The sequence below is a fragment of the Ammodytes marinus genome (genome assembly GCF_949987685.1).
Source record: "Ammodytes marinus genome assembly, chromosome: 5".
Taxonomy (NCBI): domain Eukaryota; kingdom Metazoa; phylum Chordata; class Actinopteri; order Uranoscopiformes; family Ammodytidae; genus Ammodytes; species Ammodytes marinus.
Genome location: NC_137234.1, coordinates 13,514,478 through 13,537,401, shown reverse-complemented (window position 1 = coordinate 13,537,401; position 22,924 = coordinate 13,514,478). Strand labels below are relative to the sequence as shown.

The window sequence follows — 22,924 nt, the reverse complement described above, 5'->3', positions numbered from 1 at the left end:
GCTGTATGGGACTCATTGCTTTTGAAGGGGGACTTTTCTGACAGCTAATGCCAACATTTTGCTGCTTCTCCTTAACTAAATAACAATATGCTAAAGGACAATTCCCTGACATGTCAAAGACTGAATAAGCAGACAATTAAAGTTGAATCAGGACAATAGAAGATATGAGACACAAACAGAGGTTCATTTTTATTTGATCATTGACAAATACTCTCTTTACAATGGCAATTATCTTGTAAGAGATGTGATGATTGTTAAGACAGTTTGGGAATCAACTTTTACATCCCACATTCATAAATGTGTGTCATATTTTTTTTATTACACCAGTGTGAAGCTTCGCCTCCTTCTAGCAGTTAGTCCAGCAGCTTTGGTGCAGTCAGTGTGGCTACAGCTGCACTCCTCGACATAGATATATGTGTAGGGAACAACATCTCCATTCAGGCAATGCAAGTCAACAGTGCGATTGCTGGAGCGTGTCTCCTTACAGCAGGAGCAAGAATGCTGCATAGCAGCTGCTGCTGCAGAGTACCTGAAGGCAGGAGAGTACAGGATTCATTTATATACATTAAAAACATATATACATTTTCAAATTATAATGGGTTTAGAATGGGAAAAATTTGTAATAATTGTCTTACTTGGTGAAAGTGTTGCAGGATCCTTCACAATATGGCATATCTACCTCCTGGTTAGACTGACAGCTCTTGTGCTCAACTTGGGTTTTCATGGGTATTGTCTTGCAAGCCTTCTCCCTCTCCACACCTTTTCAAAAGAAACACAAGATTAGTCTGTGTTTATTAAAGTACCTTCTACCCAAAAGTTTGAAAAAAAATGTCATACTCACAAATTTTACAACAGCCATTGGCGGCAGTCTGAATTGTGTCCTAAAAAAGAAAATACAAAATATTAACAGAGTTCCTATGAAATACAGTAAAAACAGATGTATTTGTTGAGAGTGGTACTTACAGGTTGGCAGTTGCTCTTCTGGAACGGCGGGCACACAATGTGTGAACTGGTCATTGTTAAAGTCTCACCGATCTTAACACAGTTGTAATGCTCACACTCATTCCCAGTCGGTGACCAAGATTCTCCTTGCTGAAGAGCAATGAGATGAAGGAACATACACACACACACAAACATAAAAATTCACACATAAATCAAAATGCTGTATTGCCATAGGCTATGAAACACGAACATGGGAAGTCACAGCCAACAGAGATGATCCAACTTACCATCAAGAGCTGCTTGCTACCAGTACTATTGAAGACACAGTGTGTCTGTACACACTTCCCACAGCAAATATCTGTATCAGTTTCCACATATTCATATCCCTGAGAAGAAGGGGGAGTTAAGTTGACGTCCAGTTTTACAAGTTACATTGTATAGTATGCATTGTTTGTACAGTATGAGTCTAATGGGTGAAGGTTCACTTACCATCTCACATTTTTCTTGACATATCTGAAACTCACAAGATATCTTGAGTAGACCGGATTTGGGGTCTACTGCATTTGTACAGGTACAATCCTGACAAAGAGGCCCAGGAACTGAAGATTCAGGCTATTAAATAAAGAACAGATATATTCATAGTTGTGTTTTAGTCATACAGAACTGTAGCAGTGCAGCAGAAAATCATTTAATGACACAATTGATATAGAAATAATGTGACAAATCATTCTTAAATTTCCCTTTCTTATTTACCTGGTATTCAATGTCCTTGTGGACACAAACTCTTTTGGGCACTAAGGAAAAATAATAAGACAATGGAAATAAGGTAAGTGTCCCTAATGTCATAATGTTTTTTTATAAATTCAAACGTTCAATTAATGAGCTCACCACATGTATGTTCTGGACAGCATTTTCCCTCAGGAACACTGACAAATGGCATATATCCAACCGGACAGTTCATGTTGCTAGATGGGCAAGTGTTGCTGTGACATTCTTTGGAAATGAGATGAGATAAGACTTAAGAGACAACCTCAAGAATCATGATCACTGTATAGCATTTCGGAAAACTCTGGAAGAAAAATGTGCATTTTTACCGCAAACAAAGGCAGGACAGCACAGGTCTGATGGATTACTTTGGGTGACAAGGACATACCCAGGAGCAGTGCAGTTTGTTAGAGGTGGTGCTGGGCAAACCTTAGGCTTGCATGTCACGGTCTTAGTGGACTCTTCACAGATGCAGTTTTGGCATTTGTACTCAAACCTCTCATTAAACTATAAGAATAAACCACATTAGGGAATTCATTGTCTCTTGCAAGTAAACAACATGTGTGAGTATATTATAGCTGGGCATTAATAAGAAGACTTTGCTCACCTCACGCGGAATGCCCTCAGGATCAAGACATCCTGTTGGCAAATGAGCAATCCCATAGAACTTCATGATTGATAATATATATTGAGTTCAATGAAAATACTTGAAGATATACACCACACTTACCGCACTTATTAACACATATGCCGGACTGTTTGTTGAAGAGTTTCATTCCATCAGGACAAAAGCAGCCTTCAGTAATGTATTCCATGGTTTCTTCATTGGGACTGTATTTTTGAATAATGTTAGATTACAATGCCGATGTGCACAATGAACTGCACAATTAAATCAGTCTGTTTTCAGTGAAACTTACTTGTCTTCACAAGTGGGCTGTTCTGCAGGACCACATGGCTTGTATACTTTGTTTGATGGGCAGTCACTCGCTGTTAGTATAGAAAAAACACACTGTTTGCGTACTATATGATGTAAAATGTGCAGTAGGTTGTTCAATGTGTGCTAGATAGACCCTGATTCCATTGATCCCAACAATTAGGGGTTGCTTACAACACAGTGTGGTGTGGTTCCTCCAGTGCAGGCAAACTCCAGCCTGAGCACAGGCAGCAGCATAAGTCTGCAAACTTGTGCACTCCACTGCTGGGTTGGAAACATGGCAGCCATCAAAAACACAGCCTTGGTAGAAATTGTCAGGTGAGACAATGGGATGGCACTCTGCAAATAGACTGTGCCAATAAACACAAATTAAAAAGTTGTTGTGTTTTATAGTTGGTTATGTGGATGACTGTAAAGTACTACACTGGATTACAAAATGTCTACCTGCTCTTAAGCAGGTCACATATAGAGTCCGGCTTGCACGGAGTAAGGGTTGGTGGAGGTTCAGGTACATTGGTGGGCAGTACGGGTGGTATCTGGCAGTTTGGTTGGTAAATGTGTTTGGCAGGCCAAAAGTCAGCCATCACAGCACAGCTTTCCACCAGCTGGCCTCCTGGCAACATGCAATCATCATTCTGATTGTTATTGCATGTTCCTGAGAGTAGAATAATAAAACAGTTAGTAATACAGTCTAAATCAAACAGATAATTTACCAATATGGCCGCTGGAGAGAGAGAGAGTTGTTCTCACCACAATGACCCTGTGTATTACTACCAAAGTATTGATATGGTAGGGTTACGCTAAAGCCAGTTATTCCAAATGTAACGACAACTTTTAGACGAGGAATCTCCAAAATCAAGGAAATGCCAGAGTCCATGATTTTAACACCTTGTTGTGAATAGGGTAGTTTTAAACGTAATCCATCTTGTTGTGCCTACGGGGAATAAGAAAATACACTATATGACACAATTAAACACAGAAAAAAAATTATTATTATTTCAGAATGTATATTAAAAAAGCCTTCATATGCACGAATATACCTCTAACTCAGCTGCTCCAAGGTCAAGGTTATGATTCATGAGTGTGACAACTATTGATCCGTATGATATAATTATCAATCTCGGACAAGAAACATCTTCAGTTGGATCACAAAACACATTGTCAATAAAAATCTTCAAATTATGTTTTGGTAAAATCTCTTCCATCAAGACGTAAGTACAGTTTCCTTGGTAGCTGTAGTAAAGTCCATCAAATGTGACATAATGAGGATCTCCCCAACCTTCACAAACACCTGAAGAGGAAACATAATGTAAGTTCAGTATCTAAAGATTATTTAAGAGAAGCATATAAATATATCAAGAAATATCAACAGAATGGCTTACAGTCACAAGCATAATGTTGGCAGCAGTGATACTCATCATACACAAGCACTGGTTTCTTTCCATTCGTACAAGTGATGTTCTCAAGGGGAGGACATTCATATGGAACTATTTCAATTGTATTGTTCTCAATGCATCGGGCCATGGTGCAGTTGCACAAAAGGAAAGTCTCATTTTGCTAATGTAAAGGGGATAAAATTGGAGAAATACCTCAATCATTTATTTTTAATGTACACATTTGAAATGTTATCAAAAATTCTCAAAGTATAACATAACATTTTGTATATTTCAACTTTCTATAAACATAAAGGGTCTTACTGCAACATCCCAGTCAGGGCAGGTAGGTACCAAAGGTGTAGTATAAGGCATGGAAGTGGTTGAAGGTATTGGAGTACTCGAAGTCGGACAAATTTCGGTTGTGTTGCGAAGCTCACAAATATCAGAACATATCATGGTAAAACATATACCGGATCCAATGTCTACCATGTCAAATATTACCTCACCTGAAGACAAAAAAAAGATGAGTGGTAAATTAAACAGCAGTAAACCTTGAAAAGAAGTTGGGACTTCATAGTGCTTGTCACTGTTCAAAGACATAACTATTGTATTTACTTCCTTACCTGGCTCATAATGCTTTCCATTAACTATGCAGTAGCATTCTGTAGTGGTACTCTGCGTGGTTTTTGTTGAAAGTGTAGCTTCAGTTGTAAAAGGAGGTTCAATCGGTGGGGTTGTAGATTTTGTGGTTGTTGTTGGTCCTACAGTTGTAGTGGGAGGTTCAGTTGGTAGGGTTGTAGACTTTGTAGTTGGCTCTGCCGTTGTAGTGGGAGGTTCAGTTGGTAAGGTTGTAGACTGTGTGGTTGTGGTTGGCCTTGCAGTTGAACTGGGAGGTTCAGTCGATGGGGTTGTAGTGTTTTTGATTGAGGAGTCAGGTGTTAGTGGAGGACCAGTGACAGGTGTTTCAAATGTTGTTGAAGTGGTGAAGGCAGGAGTTGGCCATATAGTTGAAGTGGGAGGTTTAGTTGATGTGGTTGTAGACTTTTCTGTTGTTGTTGTTGGCCCCGCAGTGGTAGTGGGAGGTTCTGTTGGTAGGGTTGTAGATTGTGTGGTCGTGGTTGGCCCTGCAGTGGTCGTGGGAGGTTCAGTTGGTAGGGTTGTAGACTTTGTGGTTGTGGTTGGCCCTGAAGTGGCAGTGGGAGGTTCAGTTGGCGTGGTTGTGGACTTTGTTGTTGTAGTTGGCCCTGCAGTTGTAGTTGTAGTTGGAGGTTCAGTTGGTAGGGTTGTAGACTTTGTGGTTGTGGTTGGCCCTGCAGTGGTCGTGGGAGGTTCAGTTGGTGTAGTTGTATACTTTGTTGTTGTAGTTGGCACTGCAGTGGTAGTGGGAGGTTCAGTTGGTAAGGTTGTAGACTTTGTTGTTGTGGTTGGCACTGGAGTGGTAGTGGGAGGTTCAGTTGGTAGGGTTGTAGACTTTGCGGTTGGCCCTGCTGTTGTAGTAGGTGGTTCAGTTGGTGTGGTTGTGGACATTGTTGTTGTAGTTGGCCGTGCGGTTGTAGTGGGAGGTTCAGTTGGTGTGGTTGTAGACTTTATGGTTGGCCCTGCAGTGGTAGTGGGAGGTTCAGTTGGTAAGGTTGTAGACTTTATGGTTGGCCCTGAAGTGGTAGTGGTAGGTTCAGTTGGCGTGGTTGTGGACTTTGTTGTTATAGTTGGCCCTGCAGTTGTAGTTGGAGGTTCAGTTGGTAGGGTTGTAGATTTTGTCGTTGGTCCTAAAGTTGTAGTGGGAGGTTCAGTTGGTAGGGTTGTAGACTTTGTGGTTGGCCCTGCAGTTGTAGTGGGAGGTTCAGTTGGTGTGGTTGTAGACTTTATGGTTGGCCCTGCAGTGGTAGTGGGAGGTTCAGTTGGTGTGGTGGTGGACATTGTTGTTGTGGTTGGCCCTGCAGTTGTAGTGGGAGGTTCAGTTGGTGTGGTTGTGGACATTGTTGTTGTAGTTGGCCGTGCGGTTGTAGTGGGAGGTTCAGTTGGTGTGGTTGTAGACTTTATGGTTGGCCCTGCAGTGGTAGTGGGAGGTTCAGTTGGTAAGGTTGTAGACTTTGTGGTTGGCCCTGAAGTGGTAGTGGTAGGTTCAGTTGGCATGGTTGTGGACTTTGTTGTTGTAGTTGGCCCTGCAGTTGTAGTTGGAGGTTCAGTTGGTAGGGTTGTAGATTTTGTCGTTGGTCCTAAAGTTGTAGTGGGATGTTCAGTTGGTAGGGTTGTAGACTGTGTTGTTGTTGGCCCTGCAGTGGTCGTGGGAGGTTCAGTTGGTGTGGTTGTGGACTTGGTTGTTTTAGTTGGCCCTGTAGTTGTAGTGGGAGGTTCAGTTGGTGTGGTTGTGGACTTTGTTGTTTTAGTTGGCCCTGCAGTTGTAGTGGGAGGTTCAGTTGGTGTGGTTGTAGACTTTATGGTTGGCCCTGCAGTGGTAGTGGGAGGTTCAGTTGGTAAGGTTGTAGACTTTGTGGTTGGCCCTGAAGTGGTAGTGGTAGGTTCAGTTGGCGTGGTTGTGGACTTTGTTGTTGTAGTTGGCCCTGCAGTTGTAGTTGGAGGTTCAGTTGGTAGGGTTGTAGATTTTGTCGTTGGTCCTAAAGTTGTAGTGGGAGGTTCAGTTGGTAGGGTTGTAGACTTTGTGGTTGGCCCTGCAGTTGTAGTGGGAGGTTCAGTTGGTGTGGTTGTGGACTTTGTTGTTTTAGTTGGCCCTGCAGTTGTAGTGGGAGGTTCAGTTGGTGTGGTTGTGGTTGGCACTGGAGTGGTAGTGGGAGGTTCAATTGGTAGGGTTGTAGACTTTGTGGTTGGCTCTGCAGTTGTAGTAGGTGGTTCAGTTGGTGTGGTTGTGGACATTGTTGTTGTAGTTGGCCGTGCAGTTGTAGTGGGAGGTTCAGTTGGTAGGGTTGTAGACTTTGTGGTTGGCCCTGCAGTTGTAGTGGGAGGTTCAGTTGGTGTGGTTGTAGACTTTATGGTTGGCCCTGCAGTGGTAGTGGGAGGTTCAGTTGGTAAGGTTGTAGACTTTGTGGTTGGCCCTGAAGTGGTAGTGATAGGTTCAGTTGGCGTGGTTGTGGACTTTGTTGTTGTAGTTGGCCCTGCAGGTGTAGTTGGAGGTTCAGTTGGTAGGGTTGTAGATTTTGTCGTTGGTCCTAAAGTTGTATGGGGAGGCAAAGTTGGTAAGGTTGTAGACTGTGTTGTTGTGGTTGGCCCTGCAGTGGTCGTGGGAGGTTCAGTTGGTGTGGTTGTGGACTTTGTTGTTTTAGTTGGCCCTGCAGTTGTAGTGGGAGGTTCAGTTGGTGTGGTGGTGGACATTGTTGTTGTGGTTGGCCCTGCAGTTGTAGTGGGAGGTTCAGTTGGTAGGGTTGTAGATTTTGTCGTTGGCCCTGCAGTGGTAGTGGGAGGTTCAGTTGGTAGGGTTGTAGACTTTGTTGTTATAGTTGGCCCAGCAGTGGTCGTGGGAGGTGGAGTTGGTAGGGTTGTAGACTTTGTGGTTGGCCCTTCAGTTGTATGGGGAGGCAAAGTTGGTAAGGTTGTAGATTGTGTGGTCGTGGTCGGCTCCTTAGTTGTAGGTGTTGTTGTTGTGGTTGAATGACACACATCACAACATACTCTGATCTTATAGTTAAAGCACTTTCGTGGAGGTCTTACTTGGCTCTCCTGTCTACATATTAAACCATAGTCCAAATCACAAGTAACAACTTGGCCAGTTGCACTCACAAAGTCATCGAAGGGTTGGTCAGGATTAGCCGTTGATCTACATTCAATTTCTTTGCGATTTTCGCATATTTGTTTTCCACTATTTATGATGTTCTCATAAGTTTCCAAGTCACTTTTGTCCTCTCGTGGGTCATGCACATCATACCAATCTGACCACTCACATTCTGGAAAACACGGAGTTGTACCAGGGGTTTCAACTGGTGTTGTTGTAGACCTTGTGGTTGGCCCTGCAGTGGTAGTGGGAGGTTCAGTTGGTTTAGTTGTAGACTTTGTTGTTGTAGTTGGCCCAGCAGTGGTAGTGGGAGGTTCAGTTGGTAGTGTTGTAGATTTTGTCGTTGGTCCTAAAGTTGTAGTGGGAGGTTCAGTTGGTAGGGTTGTAGACTGTGTGGTTGTCCCTGCAGTTGTAGTGGGAGGTTCAGTTGGTAGGGTTGTATACTTTGTTGTTGTGGTTGGCACTGGAGTGGTAGTGGGAGGTTCAGTTGGTAGGGTTGTAGACTTTGTGGTTGTCCCTGCAGTTGTAGTTGGAGGTTCAGTTGGTGTAGTTGTAGACTTTGTTTTTGTGGTTGGCCCTGCAGTGGTAGTGGGAGGTTTAGTTGGTAAGGTTGTAGACTTTGTTGTTGTGGTTGGCACTGGAGTGGTAGTGGGAGGTTCAGTTGGTAGGGTTGTAGACTTTGTGGTTGTCCCTGCAGTTGTAGTGGGAGGTTCAGTTGGTAGGGTTGTAGACTTTGTGGTTGGCACTGGAGTGGTAGTGGGAGGTTCAGTTGGTGTGGTTGTGGACATTGTTGTTGTAGTTGGCCCTGCAGTTGTAGTGGGAGGTTCAGTTGGTGTGGTGGTGGACATTGTTGTTGTGGTTGGCCCTGCAGTTGTAGTGGGAGGTTCAGTTGGTAGGGTTGTAGATTTTGTCGTTGGCCCTGCAGTGGTAGTGGGAGGTTCAGTTAGTAGGGTTGTAGACTTTGTTGTTGTAGTTGGCCCAGCAGTGGTCGTGGGAGGTGGAGTTGGTAGGGTTGTAGACTTTGTGGTTGGCCCTTCAGTTGTAGTGGATGGTTCAGTTGGTAGGGTTGTAAACATTGTGGTTGGCCCTGCAGTTGTAGTGGGAGGTTTAGTTGGTAAGGTTGTAGACTTTGTTGTTGTGGTTGGCACTGGAGTGGTAGTGGGAGGTTCAGTTGGTAGGGTTGTAGACTTTGTGGTTGTCTCTGCAGTTGTAGTGGGAGGTTCAGTTGGTAGGGTTGTAGACTTTGTGGTTGGCACTGGAGTGGTAGTGGGAGGTTCAGTTGGTGTGGTTGTGGACATTGTTGTTGTAGTTGGCCCTGCAGTTGTAGTGGGAGGTTCAGTTGGTGTGGTGGTGGACATTGTTGTTGTGGTTGGCCCTGCAGTTGTAGTGGGAGGTTCAGTTGGTAGGGTTGTAGATTTTGTCGTTGGCCCTGCAGTGGTAGTGGGAGGTTCAGTTGGTAGGGTTGTAGACTTTGTTGTTATAGTTGGCCCAGCAGTGGTCGTGGGAGGTGGAGTTGGTAGGGTTGTAGACTTTGTGGTTGGCCCTTCAGTTGTAGTGGATGGTTCAGTTGGTAGGGTTGTAAACATTGTGGTTGGCCCTGCAGTTGTATGGGGAGGCAAAGTTGGTAAGGTTGTAGATTGTGTGGTCGTGGTCGGCTCCTTAGTTGTAGGTGTTGTTGTGATTGAATGACACACATCACAACATACTCTGATCTTATAGTTAAAGCACTTTCGTGGAGGTCTTACTTGGCTCTCCTGTCTACATATTAAACCATAGTCCAAATCACAAGTAACAACTTGGCCAGTTGCACTCACAAAGTCATCGAAGGGTTGGTCAGGATTAGCCGTTGATCTACATTCAATTTCTTTGCGATTTTCGCATATTTGTTTTCCACTATTTATGATGTTCTCATAAGTTTCCAAGTCACTTTTGTCCTCTCGTGGGTCATGCACATCATACCAATCTGACCACTCACATTCTGGAAAACACGGAGTTGTACCAGGGGTTTCAACTGGTGTTGTTGTAGACCTTGTGGTTGGCCCTGCAGTGGTAGTGGGAGGTTCAGTTGGTTTAGTTGTAGACTTTGTTGTTGTAGTTGGCCCAGCAGTGGTAGTGGGAGGTTCAGTTGGTAGGGTTGTAGACTTTGTGGTTGTCCCTGCAGTTGTAGTGGGAGGTTCAGTTGGTAGGGTTGTAGACTTTGTGGTTGGCACTGGAGTGGTAGTGGGAGGTTCAGTTGGTGTGGTTGTGGACATTGTTGTTGTAGTTGGCCCTGCAGTTGTAGTGGGAGGTTCAGTTGGTGTGGTGGTGGACATTGTTGTTGTGGTTGGCCCTGCAGTTGTAGTGGGAGGTTCAGTCGGTAGGGTTGTAGATTTTGTCGTTGGCCCTGCAGTGGTAGTGGGAGGTTCAGTTGGTAGGGTTGTAGACTTTGTTGTTGTAGTTGGCCCAGCAGTGGTCGTGGGAGGTGGAGTTGGTAGGGTTGTAGACTTTGTGGTTGGCCCTTCAGTTGTAGTGGATGGTTCAGTTGGTAGGGTTGTAAACATTGTGGTTGGCCCTGCAGTTGTAGTGGGAGGTTTAGTTGGTAAGGTTGTAGACTTTGTTGTTGTGGTTGGCACTGGAGTGGTAGTGGGAGGTTCAGTTGGTAGGGTTGTAGACTTTGTGGTTGTCTCTGCAGTTGTAGTGGGAGGTTCAGTTGGTAGGGTTGTAGACTTTGTGGTTGGCACTGGAGTGGTAGTGGGAGGTTCAGTTGGTTTGGTTGTGGACATTGTTGTTGTAGTTGGCCCTGCAGTTGTAGTGGGAGGTTCAGTTGGTGTGGTGGTGGACATTGTTGTTGTGGTTGGCCCTGCAGTTGTAGTGGGAGGTTCAGTTGGTAGGGTTGTAGATTTTGTCGTTGGCCCTGCAGTGGTAGTGGGAGGTTCAGTTGGTAGGGTTGTAGACTTTGTTGTTATAGTTGGCCCAGCAGTGGTCGTGGGAGGTGGAGTTGGTAGGGTTGTAGACTTTGTGGTTGGCCCTTCAGTTGTAGTGGATGGTTCAGTTGGTAGGGTTGTAAACATTGTGGTTGGCCCTGCAGTTGTATGGGGAGGCAAAGTTGGTAAGGTTGTAGATTGTGTGGTCGTGGTCGGCTCCTTAGTTGTAGGTGTTGTTGTTGTGGTTGAATGACACACATCACAACATACTCTGATCTTATAGTTAAAGCACTTTCGTGGAGGTCTTACTTGGCTCTCCTGTCTACATATTAAACCATAGTCCAAATCACAAGTAACAACTTGGCCAGTTGCACTCACAAAGTCATCGAAGGGTTGGTCAGGATTAGCCGTTGATCTACATTCAATTTCTTTGCGATTTTCGCATATTTGTTTTCCACTATTTATGATGTTCTCATAAGTTTCCAAGTCACTTTTGTCCTCTCGTGGGTCATGCACATCATACCAATCTGACCACTCACATTCTGGAAAACACGGAGTTGTACCAGGGGTTTCAACTGGTGTTGTTGTAGACCTTGTGGTTGGCCCTGCAGTGGTAGTGGGAGGTTCAGTTGGTTTAGTTGTAGACTTTGTTGTTGTAGTTGGCCCAGCAGTGGTAATGGGAGGTTCAGTTGGTAGTGTTGTAGATTTTGTCGTTGGTCCTAAAGTTGTAGTGGGAGGTTCAGTTGGTAGGGTTGTAGACTGTGTGGTTGGCCCTGCAGTGGTAGTGGGAGGTTTAGTTGGTAAGGTTGTCGACTTTGTTGTTGTGGTTGGCACTGGAGTGGTAGTGGGAGGTTCAGTTGATAGGGTTGTAGACTTTGTTGTTGTGGTTGGCACTGGAGTGGTAGTGGGAGGTTCAGTTGGTGTGTTTGTGGACATTGTTGTTGAAGTTGGCCCTGCAGTTGTAGTGGGTGGTTCAGTTGATAGGGTTGTATACTTTGTGGTTGTCCCTGCAGTTGTAGTGGGAGGTTCAGTTGGTAAGGTTGTAGACTGTGTTGTTGTGGTTGGCCCTGCAGTGGTTGTGGGAGGTTCAGTTGGTGTGGTTGTAGACTTTGTTGTTGTGGTTAGCACTGGAGTGGTAGTGGGAGGTTCAGTTGGTAGGGTTGTGGACATTGTTGTTGTAGTTGGCCCAGCAGTTGTAGTGGGAGGTTCAGTTGGTAGGGTTGTAGACTTTGTGGTTGGCACTGGAGTGGTAGTGGGAGGTTCAGTTGGTGTGGTTGTGGACATTGTTGTTGTAGTTGGCCCTGCAGTTGTAGTGGGAGGTTCAGTTGGTGTGGTGGTGGACATTGTTGTTGTGGTTGGCCCTGCAGTTGTAGTGGGAGGTTCAGTTGGTAGGGTTGTAGATTTTGTCGTTGGCCCTGCAGTGGTAGTGGGAGGTTCAGTTGGTAGGGTTGTAGACTTTGTTGTTATAGTTGGCCCAGCAGTGGTCGTGGGAGGTGGAGTTGGTAGGGTTGTAGACTTTGTGGTTGTCCCTGCAGTTGTAGTGGGAGGTTCAGTTGGTAAGGTTGTAGACTGTGTTGTTGTGGTTGGCCCTGCAGTGGTCGTGGGAGGTTCAGTTGGTGTTGGTGTTGTTGATGCAGTTGAATGGCACACATCACAACATACTCTGATCTTATAGTTAAAGCACTTTCGTGGAGGTCTTACTTGGTTCTCCTGTCTACATATTAAACCATAGTCCAAATCACAAGTAACAACTTGGCCAGTTGCACTCACAAAGTCATTGAAGGGTGTGTCAGGACTAGTCGTTGATCTACATTCAATTTCTTTGCGATTTTCACATATTTGTTTACCACTATTTATGATGTTCTCATATGTTTCCAAGTCACTTTTGTCCTCTCGTGGGTCATGTACATCATACCAATCTGACCACTCACATTCTGGAAAACACGGAGTAGTGAATGGAGGCAAAGTTGTGGTTGGGTTTGTTGATTTTGTTGTACTAGGGGTTTCAGCTGGTGTGTAGGTTGTAGTGGGTGGTTCAGTTGGTAGGGTTGTATACTTTGTTGTTGTGCTTGGCCCAGCAGTTGGTTCAGTTGGTAAGGTTGTAGACTTTGTTGTTGTAGTTGTCCCAGCAGTGGTAGTGGGAGGTTGAGTTGGTAGGGTTGTTGACTTTGTTGTTGTAGTTGTCCCAGCAGTGGTAGTGGGAGGTTGAGTTGGTAGGGTTGTTGACTTTGTGGTTGGCCCTGCAGTGGTAGTGGGAGGTTCAGTTGGTAGGGTTGTATACTTTGTTGTTGTGCTTGGCCCAGCAGTTGTAGTGGGTGGTTCAGTTGGTGTTGTTTCTGGTGTAATGGTGGACATCGTGGTTGTTGTTGAGGGTGGGACAGTAGTAGTGGAACAGGGTATACTTCCCATTATCACAGTTGAATTCCTGCAGATTGCGTAATAGCACATTCCCATTTTGTCAGTCACATTGTATATAACTTCCTCCTCTTCATATCTAGTCCCGTTGAAAAAGCAACCTGCACATTCCTCCACACACATTTGGGTCTCCTCATCAAATATGGGCTTATCTTCTGGGCATATAGGGTAACAACCTGTACACATCCCAACACATCATATATTAATTTTTTGACAGTATGAGCATTGTTTATTACAATTTTTTATTATCATCTCTGATCAGTTTAACATTTAATATTTTAACTTACACATTAATCAGAGGTAAGGTGAGACATTGTGAGTTATCATCTTACCTTCAAGGTTGGGTAAAGGTTTGCTACAATTATCATGTGGATTCAAACAGGTCTTGAAACAAGGTGTGTGACAAGGGCTGTAGTGCCACATGCAATCATCTGTTCTGTTGTTGTAGTAATCACAAAAAACAGCTAGGAAAAAGACACAAGGTATAAAATGTTTTCAATAAAGCACATGTTGATGTGTCAGTCAGTAAGAGTGAACGCCAGATGATATATTCATGCATTACTTATTGGAGACACCTTTCATCAAACATTTCACAGCACGTGTGAATCTTATCGTGCTCTAAATTGGCCCACCCGGTGGGGAAAATGTAGCATCAAACAAAATGGAAAATTGGCCTTCGCCCTCGGATGGAAACTTTGATTTAAAGAGAAAAATTCCTCAACCTCTTTCGGAAGTTCTGCCCCAATACCTTTTGGTTATTTATGGATGTGGGTTAGTAATTCATGAACTCGTTTTTGACCCAGCCAAACAGTACAGTGTGTCACCTCATTATACCACCGCTAGAGAGAGTGTTTATGGCATGAGAATAGCGTTTTATTTAGCTAGAAATGCACTCATTCCAATGACTATTATAGATTATAATAAAGGGAAATGCTACCGTTGAATAACAAATCTCAAGCCAATTGAAAAAGAAAATAACTTTTTAAGACCATAATCCACTTAATTTTAAAACAACTAAATGTATCTATCTACATACCTCATTTGAGTGTTTGAAAAGAAAATAATAGCACACCGTACACACATACAGTACATCATACACATATTCATCTCTAAGATTCTAACTGCTAGAGCCTTCAGAATGTTGTGATCTGATTACATAATTTTGGGCCAGAGAAAAAAACTCAGTTTTAATCTGAGAATAAATAGTTTACTTACGACAGATTTCTGGAGTTCTCCATGCAACACAGACATCAGCCTCATTACAAGCTTGAGCATAAGCTGCTACTGCCGTACAGAAACATTCACAGTCTCCTCCAGAGTCGCAGGAGCATGAGTCTTTTACACAGTTTTCATGAAATGGACGGGGATCTACCTGTTTAGTTATCAACATAAATTATAGATTTTTAAAGTGTTCAATGTTTACAAGCATACAACTTTGAAAACAGTTTAATCAAACCTATCATTACCTTATTGTGGCAGTCTTTGAATGTATCTCCCGTTATAATGCTACACATCATTTTTGCCCAGTGATGGCGATTGGGTCTTGCTTCACAAGAGTCAACATTCATTTCTGCATCTGGGCAGCTGCTTGAAACTTTCCAGCTGTTTGCAAAATCTAACACATTGCTCACTGTCAGTTGTCCATGGGTGGTGAAGTCATCCTGTCCTTCACCATCAAAATCTCCACACAGGCCGCATACCTTTCCCTGTACAGCCATGAAAGAGAAGTCAAGTTACTGTATATCGATTTATTTATATAGTCCAATAAGTAAACACAAATAACAGATTAGCCTCAAGTAGTTTGACAAGTGTTTACAAATGCAGGAAACCTCAGGGGGGAGCAATAGAGGAGGGATGATGAGTACAGAGAAAAAAGCACACTATATTAGAAATGTAGTTTTAAAGTCTAAGGGCCAGATTCACTAAAGGATTGCGCTGCTTTTACAGCTGCTAAACCTGTGCAAAAGGATCTATCCACAGAGCACACGCAAAGGGAGAAATGCATGCAAAAAAATGCTCTCAAATTGCCCTGACAGCACCTGGGTGCGTCTGTCCCATTTGCATGCATGTAAATGAGAGAATATTCAAAATCCAGCACAAAGTATAAGTATAAACCTGGGATCTGTAAAGAACCTGTTTGGATGTGAAGCAGATTATATAACATTCATCAACATTAAATCCTGGCCGATCGTCTTAATGAAATGTCCACAATCCATTCAAAGTGGATCTGGCCCTTACTGTATAAGATTTCATCACTAAAATAATTTGTGTGACTCACGCTGTGCTGCGGTTCCAGGAGGATGCGAACTGTTGTTTTATGATCCCAAATCACGGCCAGACCCATGGCAGATTCTATGACCAGATGAAAGCCAACCTTCCTTATTCTGTACGGAATCTTCTTGCCATGTGCCAGTTCCTCCTCTTCATATTTACCCTTTGATAGTTTGATTTCCATTCGCTGTAATGTTAAGGAGATTTCTGTTGCGATCATTGTAATTTCAAAGATGCAGTTTAGTTTATGAACATATCTATATATTTGAGATCAATGTTTAAGGTTCACAGTTCACATATCAGGTGTTGGTATGAGATCTTACCCCCAGTTGGATTCTGACAGTTTTGGAGCATGTGGTGCCAGTAGATCCACATGGCACATTTTCTGTGATAACGCTGAAGTTGTCCTGTACTGTTTCATTGCCACATTTGTTCTTAAAAGAGAGGGATTAATTTAAATGTTTGCATATTTGCTTTATATTAGACAGAGACCATTGGTCAAATCAAACTCCAGCTTGGCTTTCAATTGTCAACGATAATTCAAGATTGAAGTAAAAGGGTAAAGGTCAAGTGTTATGCTTGCCAAAGTTGAGGCAAGCATCAAAATGTCTTTTAACTCTACTGTTAACATTAGCAATAAGTAAAATATTTATAAATATAATAGCTATGAATTTCTGAAATGAAGCCTGAGAGAATATAATAAGTTAACTTTTGGGTGTATCCAAAATCAATCCCTATTTACTATATACTGCACTATATTTACTGTCAGTCCCCCATTTTATTTGAGGGTCTGAATTCTTAATGTTTAAATATAATTACACAGTGCCCCCAAAATATAACACCTCAATAAAACAAAAGGAAGTAGGCCTATTTGTGGCGAAAAGTTACAGTTGTGGGACTCTACAGCTTTCAGTGATTACACAAAATGATGAGTAGGTCTTATCGGGCAAAATCTCATATGACTGCTCACTGAGTAAACTATTAATTCTCTCTTACACTGTATAAGCAGTAGTGAATGGAAAAACAAGGGGTGTGATAAGACACAGCCTTTCATTTGGATGATTTTGACATGCTTTGTTTACCTTAACAGCAACATAAGAACAATGTCCTTGAAACCCATATGTGCGCTGATCAAATGTACTGTAGTGACCACTCCCATAGATACTGCAAGTTCCTGGACATTTTTTCTCTGTGCATTCCCAGTTTCCACTTTTGCAGGTACTAGATGTATAAAAAAAAATTGTTATAAATCACACAGTGAATACTGCTATTAGGTGAAGCATGCTGGCAAATATGATAATATTTGTGTGTTACTATACAATATGATACGTCTGATAAAAACAAGGTCATACCAAGTATTGCACTGAAGAGGGATTTTTGTTCCTGGGGCATACAGACGCCCATCATGTTGACAGGGACATTCACTTTCTTTTACACATGAACCTTTGCCATCATCAATGAGGCCAACTGGACACTGACAGCCAGATTCACACTCTGTGGAATCCTGGGAAGATTTAAACATTACATTGATTGAAATATAGAAAACATTACTGATACTTTGAGTATTGTACACATGTAGAGACTTGTGCAACTAAACACAGTGCTTGACATCTTCAATGTAGCATACTGTAAATATTAGATCCAGTTATTTGAGACTAGGAGGTCAATTTGGACACAGCAGACAAAAAAGCTCACACAAGCATCGCTGTCCAGATTTAAACAAGTCCGAGCACACTGCTCTCCAAGTTCTCCTGTGCCTGCAGTGGAGCAGTTAAAGAACACTTTTGGAAAGCGGCATCCTGTAACAGAAGTAGAAATAATTTAATTTATATTGCATCAATCGAATGTTTGTGTTAGTGTAAAATAAATAAATAAACAATGAACAATAAACAAAAATATATATACTTGATGAGCGGGCCCTCCATGAATGGCAATGAAGCATTCCATTGGTGCAAACACTAAAAAAAGACACCAGAGATATAAGATGCAACAAAAGGGACTTATACCATAACAATTAAACATAACAGTTTATGTAACACTTATATACATCTGGCAAAATAATCATACATAATCCTTAGTCTGACTCACCAGTGTTCATCTCTGATGTTGATGGACTTTCCTGACTTGATGTAGACTTCGTCATGGTAGCAGGGACATTTTGCCATGGGAACACAGATTCCATTCTCATTTAGGTAGAGACCCTCAGCACAGGAGCAACCATCAACAGGCAAGAAGTCCGAAGTGCAGCTCTGCTGCTTTGAGCCCAGTGATCTGCAAGTCAACTGGCATCTCTGATGCTTGTAAGAGAAGGTCTGAGAAGCTGGGCAGCTCCGTGTGTATTTATCTATTTTGTGCAAAATGTGAGGTCAGTTACTTAAATAGTTTTATGACTAACTAATGACAGGAAATATTAAATTATAGCTCAACTTCAACACAATATAAGGAAAGTAATCCTTACCACAAACATTCTCCCGCCAGTCTGTCATAAACACTCCCTGTGATGCACAAGCTCGTGCATAAGAGGAGAAGACGGCGCACAGGCAGGCCTCACTCTTCTCACAGTTACAGCTAGCATAAGTACATCGCTGCAGAAGATATTAAACACTTTAATAAAATCAGAGTCCCATCAAAATGTAATTCAGAGAGAAAGACAAAGCCACTGTTTTGCCTTACCTTGTAGTACATATCAGGATCCACGGCTGAATGACACTGGGCAAAGGTGCTGTTTGGACTTCGTAGCATGGCGCACCAGTATTTTGCGTACTGCTCTGAAGTGGGGAAACAAATACCCTTTTAGTTTTAATCTCTACAATGCTGTTATACTGTTTAATTGCCTTAAACACAACATACATTCTAACAAAAAAAATAAATGCTAAAAGATGAAAAGCAATCTAGAAAATAAACAAACAAAAATCAGTAGATAAACAGAAGTACTAATCATCCATTGCTTTTTACCATTTTCCACACTGAGGGAACATGGGTCATCAAGTTTTTCCCCTCTGTCTGGGCACATGAGGTTAGCCTTCCAGGAGTTACTAAATGTTGCTGCAGTTCCTTCCACGATCCCCTGAGGTGTCTTCATGTCATCAGACAGGACCATGTTGTAGTTCCCACATAAACCTGAAGACACCAAATATTGCATAATGGAATGTGTTTTCAATTTAGGAAGTTGATATATTTCATAGCATTTGGTTTATGGTTAATTCATCTGAAATAAGATGTATGAAGTGGAATCCCACCCAACCATTTTGTATTGTGTGTGTTTCATTGTTAAATGTATGAAACAATGTCTTTCCAAAAAACAATTGATTTTATGGTAAGGTTTAGCCTTTTTCTCACATACATCTTATGGTTTGTTCTTTTGTGGCAGCTGTGGATGGCAATTTTTTTCTTTCATGCACAATCATAATTTCTGTTGCCATTCTCATCCAACTGTATGTAATCCCTTCAGCAACTACTCACTCAATGCAAATGTACTGTACTGTACTGACAAACCTACGTCTTGAGGATGCCAATATTTCATGTTAAGATAAACGTAAATCTTACCTCGTGTCTTTGCTCTGTAGCTTGGTTCCAGGATGACATAGACTTGCATGACCGGCACATGCTGGATCTGAATTTGCAACCCAAAACTGGTCTGGAGCAAGATGTGAAATGATGAAGCGTGGAAAATGTTGATGTCGCCTTTGAGCAAAGAGGAAAAAAAAACAGTCACATAATTTTCTAATGTCATGGCATGAATGAAAGAGGACATTATAAAGTTTCATTTAGTGATGTATGACACACCTGAGTGGTATGGCAAACTGACGGTCTGCATATTCTGCTTTACTGTGCCATCAGAAGTGAACATTAATACCTGAATAAAAACAGAATTGACCATTAGAGTGTTGCATATATAATTGTGAATTGACTAATGATTAAACTCCATTTAACAGACAGGCTATAACTTACATTGTTTTTGTCATTGTTCAGCAGAACTTTAAGGGTCTTAAGACAAGTATCATACTTTTGATTTGCACATGGCACCAGCTGAACAAGGATGGTAAATTTTGGACTTGCATCATCCTGAAAAGAATATTGTGAGCACAATAACAATTAATTATATTCATAATCTGAATACATATGTATACATGTATTATGTCATGTCTGCTAATAAATTGTACAGAGCCATGATCATTAACCTGTCTTTCCACTTTGGCTAGGGTGTAATAACAGTCTCCATGGAAGGTATATGCTTTCCCATCAAAGGTAGTTAGATGTGATCCCTCTTCAACTGCACATGTAGCAGGTGTTTGGAGGTTCTTACAAACCCATACACCTTCAAAACATGTACTGAAAAAAGCCAAACAGTTACATTTTAACAAAATAAATTACACAAATAAGGAGACCAGATTAAATATCCTGTTGAGAATATGAAATATTTGACATACCATTCTTTTCTGTCCTGTCGGTAAACCTCGCCCGAGTTATAGATTTTGTGGTGTTTGCACTGACATTCAGATTGAGCAATACATCCTCTCATGGAAATATCATCAAACACAGTTCCTAAAGGAGACACGTGACATGAACATAAACATGCAATGACTAGGAAGATAAAGTCTGAAATAATCTTTAAGAGTATCAAAATTGACACAGGTGATTTCAATTTTAGTGTGCACGTGTGAACAGCACTAACCAGGAGGACAGAAGCAGCCGTCCATTTTGTGGTCCTCACACAGTGAACTTGTGTCTAGATGTGTGCATGTATCCACGCAAGGGGAACCGCTCTCTTCATAAACCATGTTGAATGGGCACGTCTTAGCTGTAAAGGTACGGTACAGATTAAATAAACAGAGGTAGTCCTGAATTGTTATCACTATAGTATTCAATAGTATATAAAGGGTGGTAGAAACTTAGATTGTTTTCCTTAAGTGTGTCAAAAGTAGAATTTTTGTGTGTGTGCTTAATTAATTTGCACTTAGGTAGTTATTAATTGTTTTTCTACATTTTAAATCCTATCAGTTACACAGTACTTATTTTCAGCTCTCTGTGACAGCCAGACTCTGCAAAACTGATATGCTGACCATTGACACAGTGAAGTAAGACAGACAAGTAGAAGACGTATCCAGCCTATCTTCATGCAGTTAATAAGTGTTTAAAAATATATAAAAAAATAAATAAAGCTGCATTAAAAAAAGTTAGGCATTAGCACAGTGTATTCTCTCCCAAAAACAGTTAATATTAGTTGTTCTAAGTCCTTAAGTACTGTTTCCACTCCGTACCGTATGAAATATAAAGATGTCAATGAAAAAGAAAAGAGAACAAAAAACGTTACCACAGAACTGAGGTGTCCTCCAGTTGGGAGGCAGCCCTCCTGCATGGGAACACTGTCGAGAGAACTCTGACAGTGTGCTGCAGACACAGAAGTCATTTGCACTGTTGGTGCAGCCACACATGTCCTTCACACAGGCCTGGATGTAAGGTTCAGGGTTTATCAGTTTGGTGCAGGAGCTCCAGGACACTGAACGCAGCATCTGGTCACAGGTGGTTTGCTAAAATGGTAGAAGGGACAAAATTACTCATATATATATGTATATTATGTATACTGTATATGATTATACTTAATGTCGATACTAAATGAACAATAAACTCACAAACTCCTCGCATGACTCCGGCACAGCCACAGCCTCCAGTGACTCGTCTTCTTCTTCATAGGGGTCCTCACAATCATCGTTTGGACGATGGACTTTGTGTTTGTTGCCAAACTCAACTGAGCTTATTCTGCGATCTGCATTTGATAGTTCATATATCATCAAATGTCAAAGATACAGTAAATAATTGTTTGAATACATCAATACATACAGTGAATGACCATATATACCATTATTAATGAACTCATTGTAGACAGAAACACCATTGAAGTCTCCACACAGTCCACAAGTACGATTAGCATATTCAGGATCCAGTTCCACCTAAAACACAGCAAGGTCATATGGGGGGGGCGATTTTTCACAATTTGGATAACAAGTATAATATGATTGTGTGTGCTTTTCAAGTATAACTCTTGAGTTGACTGAAAGACAGTCTGTGTCGTTAATTTCATCCTTGAAAGCCTCTAAAACCATAAAAAAAACATGACTGCATCTCTGGGAGGTTGGTCTGTTCCATGTCACCCAAGGCAACATTCGCTGCAATCCCAGAGTAAAAAAAACAAACACTCATCACAGGCTTTTAACTAAATAGTCTATGTACAATGCACTCCTTATAATGTACATTATTGTATGTGCCTTATGCAAGATATTTTAAGGACATCTATGTATGTGCTGTAAAAGTCTTCCTGGTGTATCATGCCATGTAGACGATGAAAACCTTTATCTTAAGTTTTTACCATGACAGCGTCATCCCCATTCCACATGACAACAATGCCGACTTTCGATTGGAGCTTGAAGTAAACAGCATTTTTTTCCACTTGCACCCCTCCATTGTAGTAAGGGATTTTGACACTGGGGGAATAAAAGAGAATGCTTCACATATACTGTTTATATATCATAATTTTTACAATATAATTGAGTGAAGTACAGTTGCTTTCACAGGCTTAATGGCATATCACTTACGGAAGACCATTCACAGTGACCAGGCTCTTGGTGAGGTGGAATGAAAGGTCATTGATGGTGACCTTCACATAACTGATTGTAGGGTTTCCATCATTCTCTTTCCTCTTCATGTGCACGGAGAACTCCTGGTAGGTTACATGGCAGTCAGAGACCAGGTTGTATTCACACATACCAGGGAACTGGTACACATCACCATCAAACGTCTTGAAGTGCTCTCTGCCCCATGTGCTGCAGATGCTGCTGACATGGTTCCGAACTGGGGAAGGTTTTAAAGTGTAGAAAACTTTTTGAGTTGATGTTCTCCATAACTTATATTGTAGACACTGCTAAACATTATTAATTTGTATCTATAATTCAAGCAGATGAAACCATTTTATCATGAGTTATTGAATCATCATGAAAAGCGTTCCACAGTATCTAAAACACATTGAGTCTTACCCAGCCTGGCTTGGACATCGATGACACTGGCACAAGACAAAGCTAGTAAGCACAACCACAAACAACTCAACTTCATGGTTGCCACTGTGGGCTTGTGCTCACCAATGCAGGGAATACTCACACTACACCTGAGAGCCCTTTATATTGAGATTGCTAACTTTTATGCTCACATCCTCTTTCTGAGGTGGAACTGAAGCTTTATTGCCAAGACATGGCAGACATGTGCTGAATGGATGTCTGACGCCTTTGACAAGTCCAATATAATTATTATTGCATCCCTCTTATCTTTTGATTGAGCAAATGTGTTTGCACTTCGATTCCAAACATATATTCCTCAATGAATTGGCAGCCATAAAACACTTTTGCTGACAGTGTGCTACTCTATTCCAAAAGTACTATTTAATAAGTGGTTACATCTGGATGAAATGAGAAATCAGTATCAGTCTTGAGGATGCTATGCTGTTAGAGATTTCAGATCATGATCATATTAAAGTTTATTAGCCATATTTTAATATGAGAATTGTGTATTTGACAATCACACCCATTGTCAGCTGAGATATGCG

The 22,924-nt window shown here is 41.8% G+C and overlaps 1 protein-coding gene across 1 annotated transcript; it reads right to left on the bottom strand.

Moving 5' to 3' along the window:
• Positions 1–318: 318 nt before the first annotated feature.
• Positions 319–22,437, bottom strand: muc2.1 (mucin 2.1; the record flags this gene model as incomplete). Its single annotated transcript, XM_080028556.1, has 47 exons — positions 319–529; positions 636–759; positions 842–881; positions 964–1,092; positions 1,230–1,328; positions 1,432–1,554; positions 1,696–1,736; positions 1,831–1,935; positions 2,037–2,214; positions 2,315–2,346; positions 2,438–2,538; positions 2,625–2,694; positions 2,816–2,991; positions 3,086–3,296; positions 3,392–3,575; positions 3,682–3,932; positions 4,024–4,198; positions 4,339–4,523; positions 6,261–6,585; positions 6,691–8,660; positions 9,741–12,059; positions 13,047–13,235; positions 13,392–13,523; positions 14,275–14,431; positions 14,526–14,765; positions 15,338–15,517; positions 15,654–15,764; positions 16,413–16,551; positions 16,683–16,834; positions 17,026–17,129; positions 17,236–17,288; positions 17,419–17,674; positions 17,789–17,915; positions 18,004–18,098; positions 18,286–18,450; positions 18,877–19,014; positions 19,117–19,186; positions 19,282–19,395; positions 19,512–19,662; positions 19,761–19,875; positions 20,006–20,131; positions 20,645–20,861; positions 20,964–21,097; positions 21,191–21,281; positions 21,698–21,812; positions 21,924–22,179; positions 22,362–22,437. The coding sequence occupies 47 exons, from the start codon at positions 22,435–22,437 to the stop codon at positions 319–321; spliced, it is 10,752 nt and encodes a 3,583-aa protein (XP_079884682.1).
• Between the last annotated feature and the right edge of the window lie 487 nt (positions 22,438–22,924).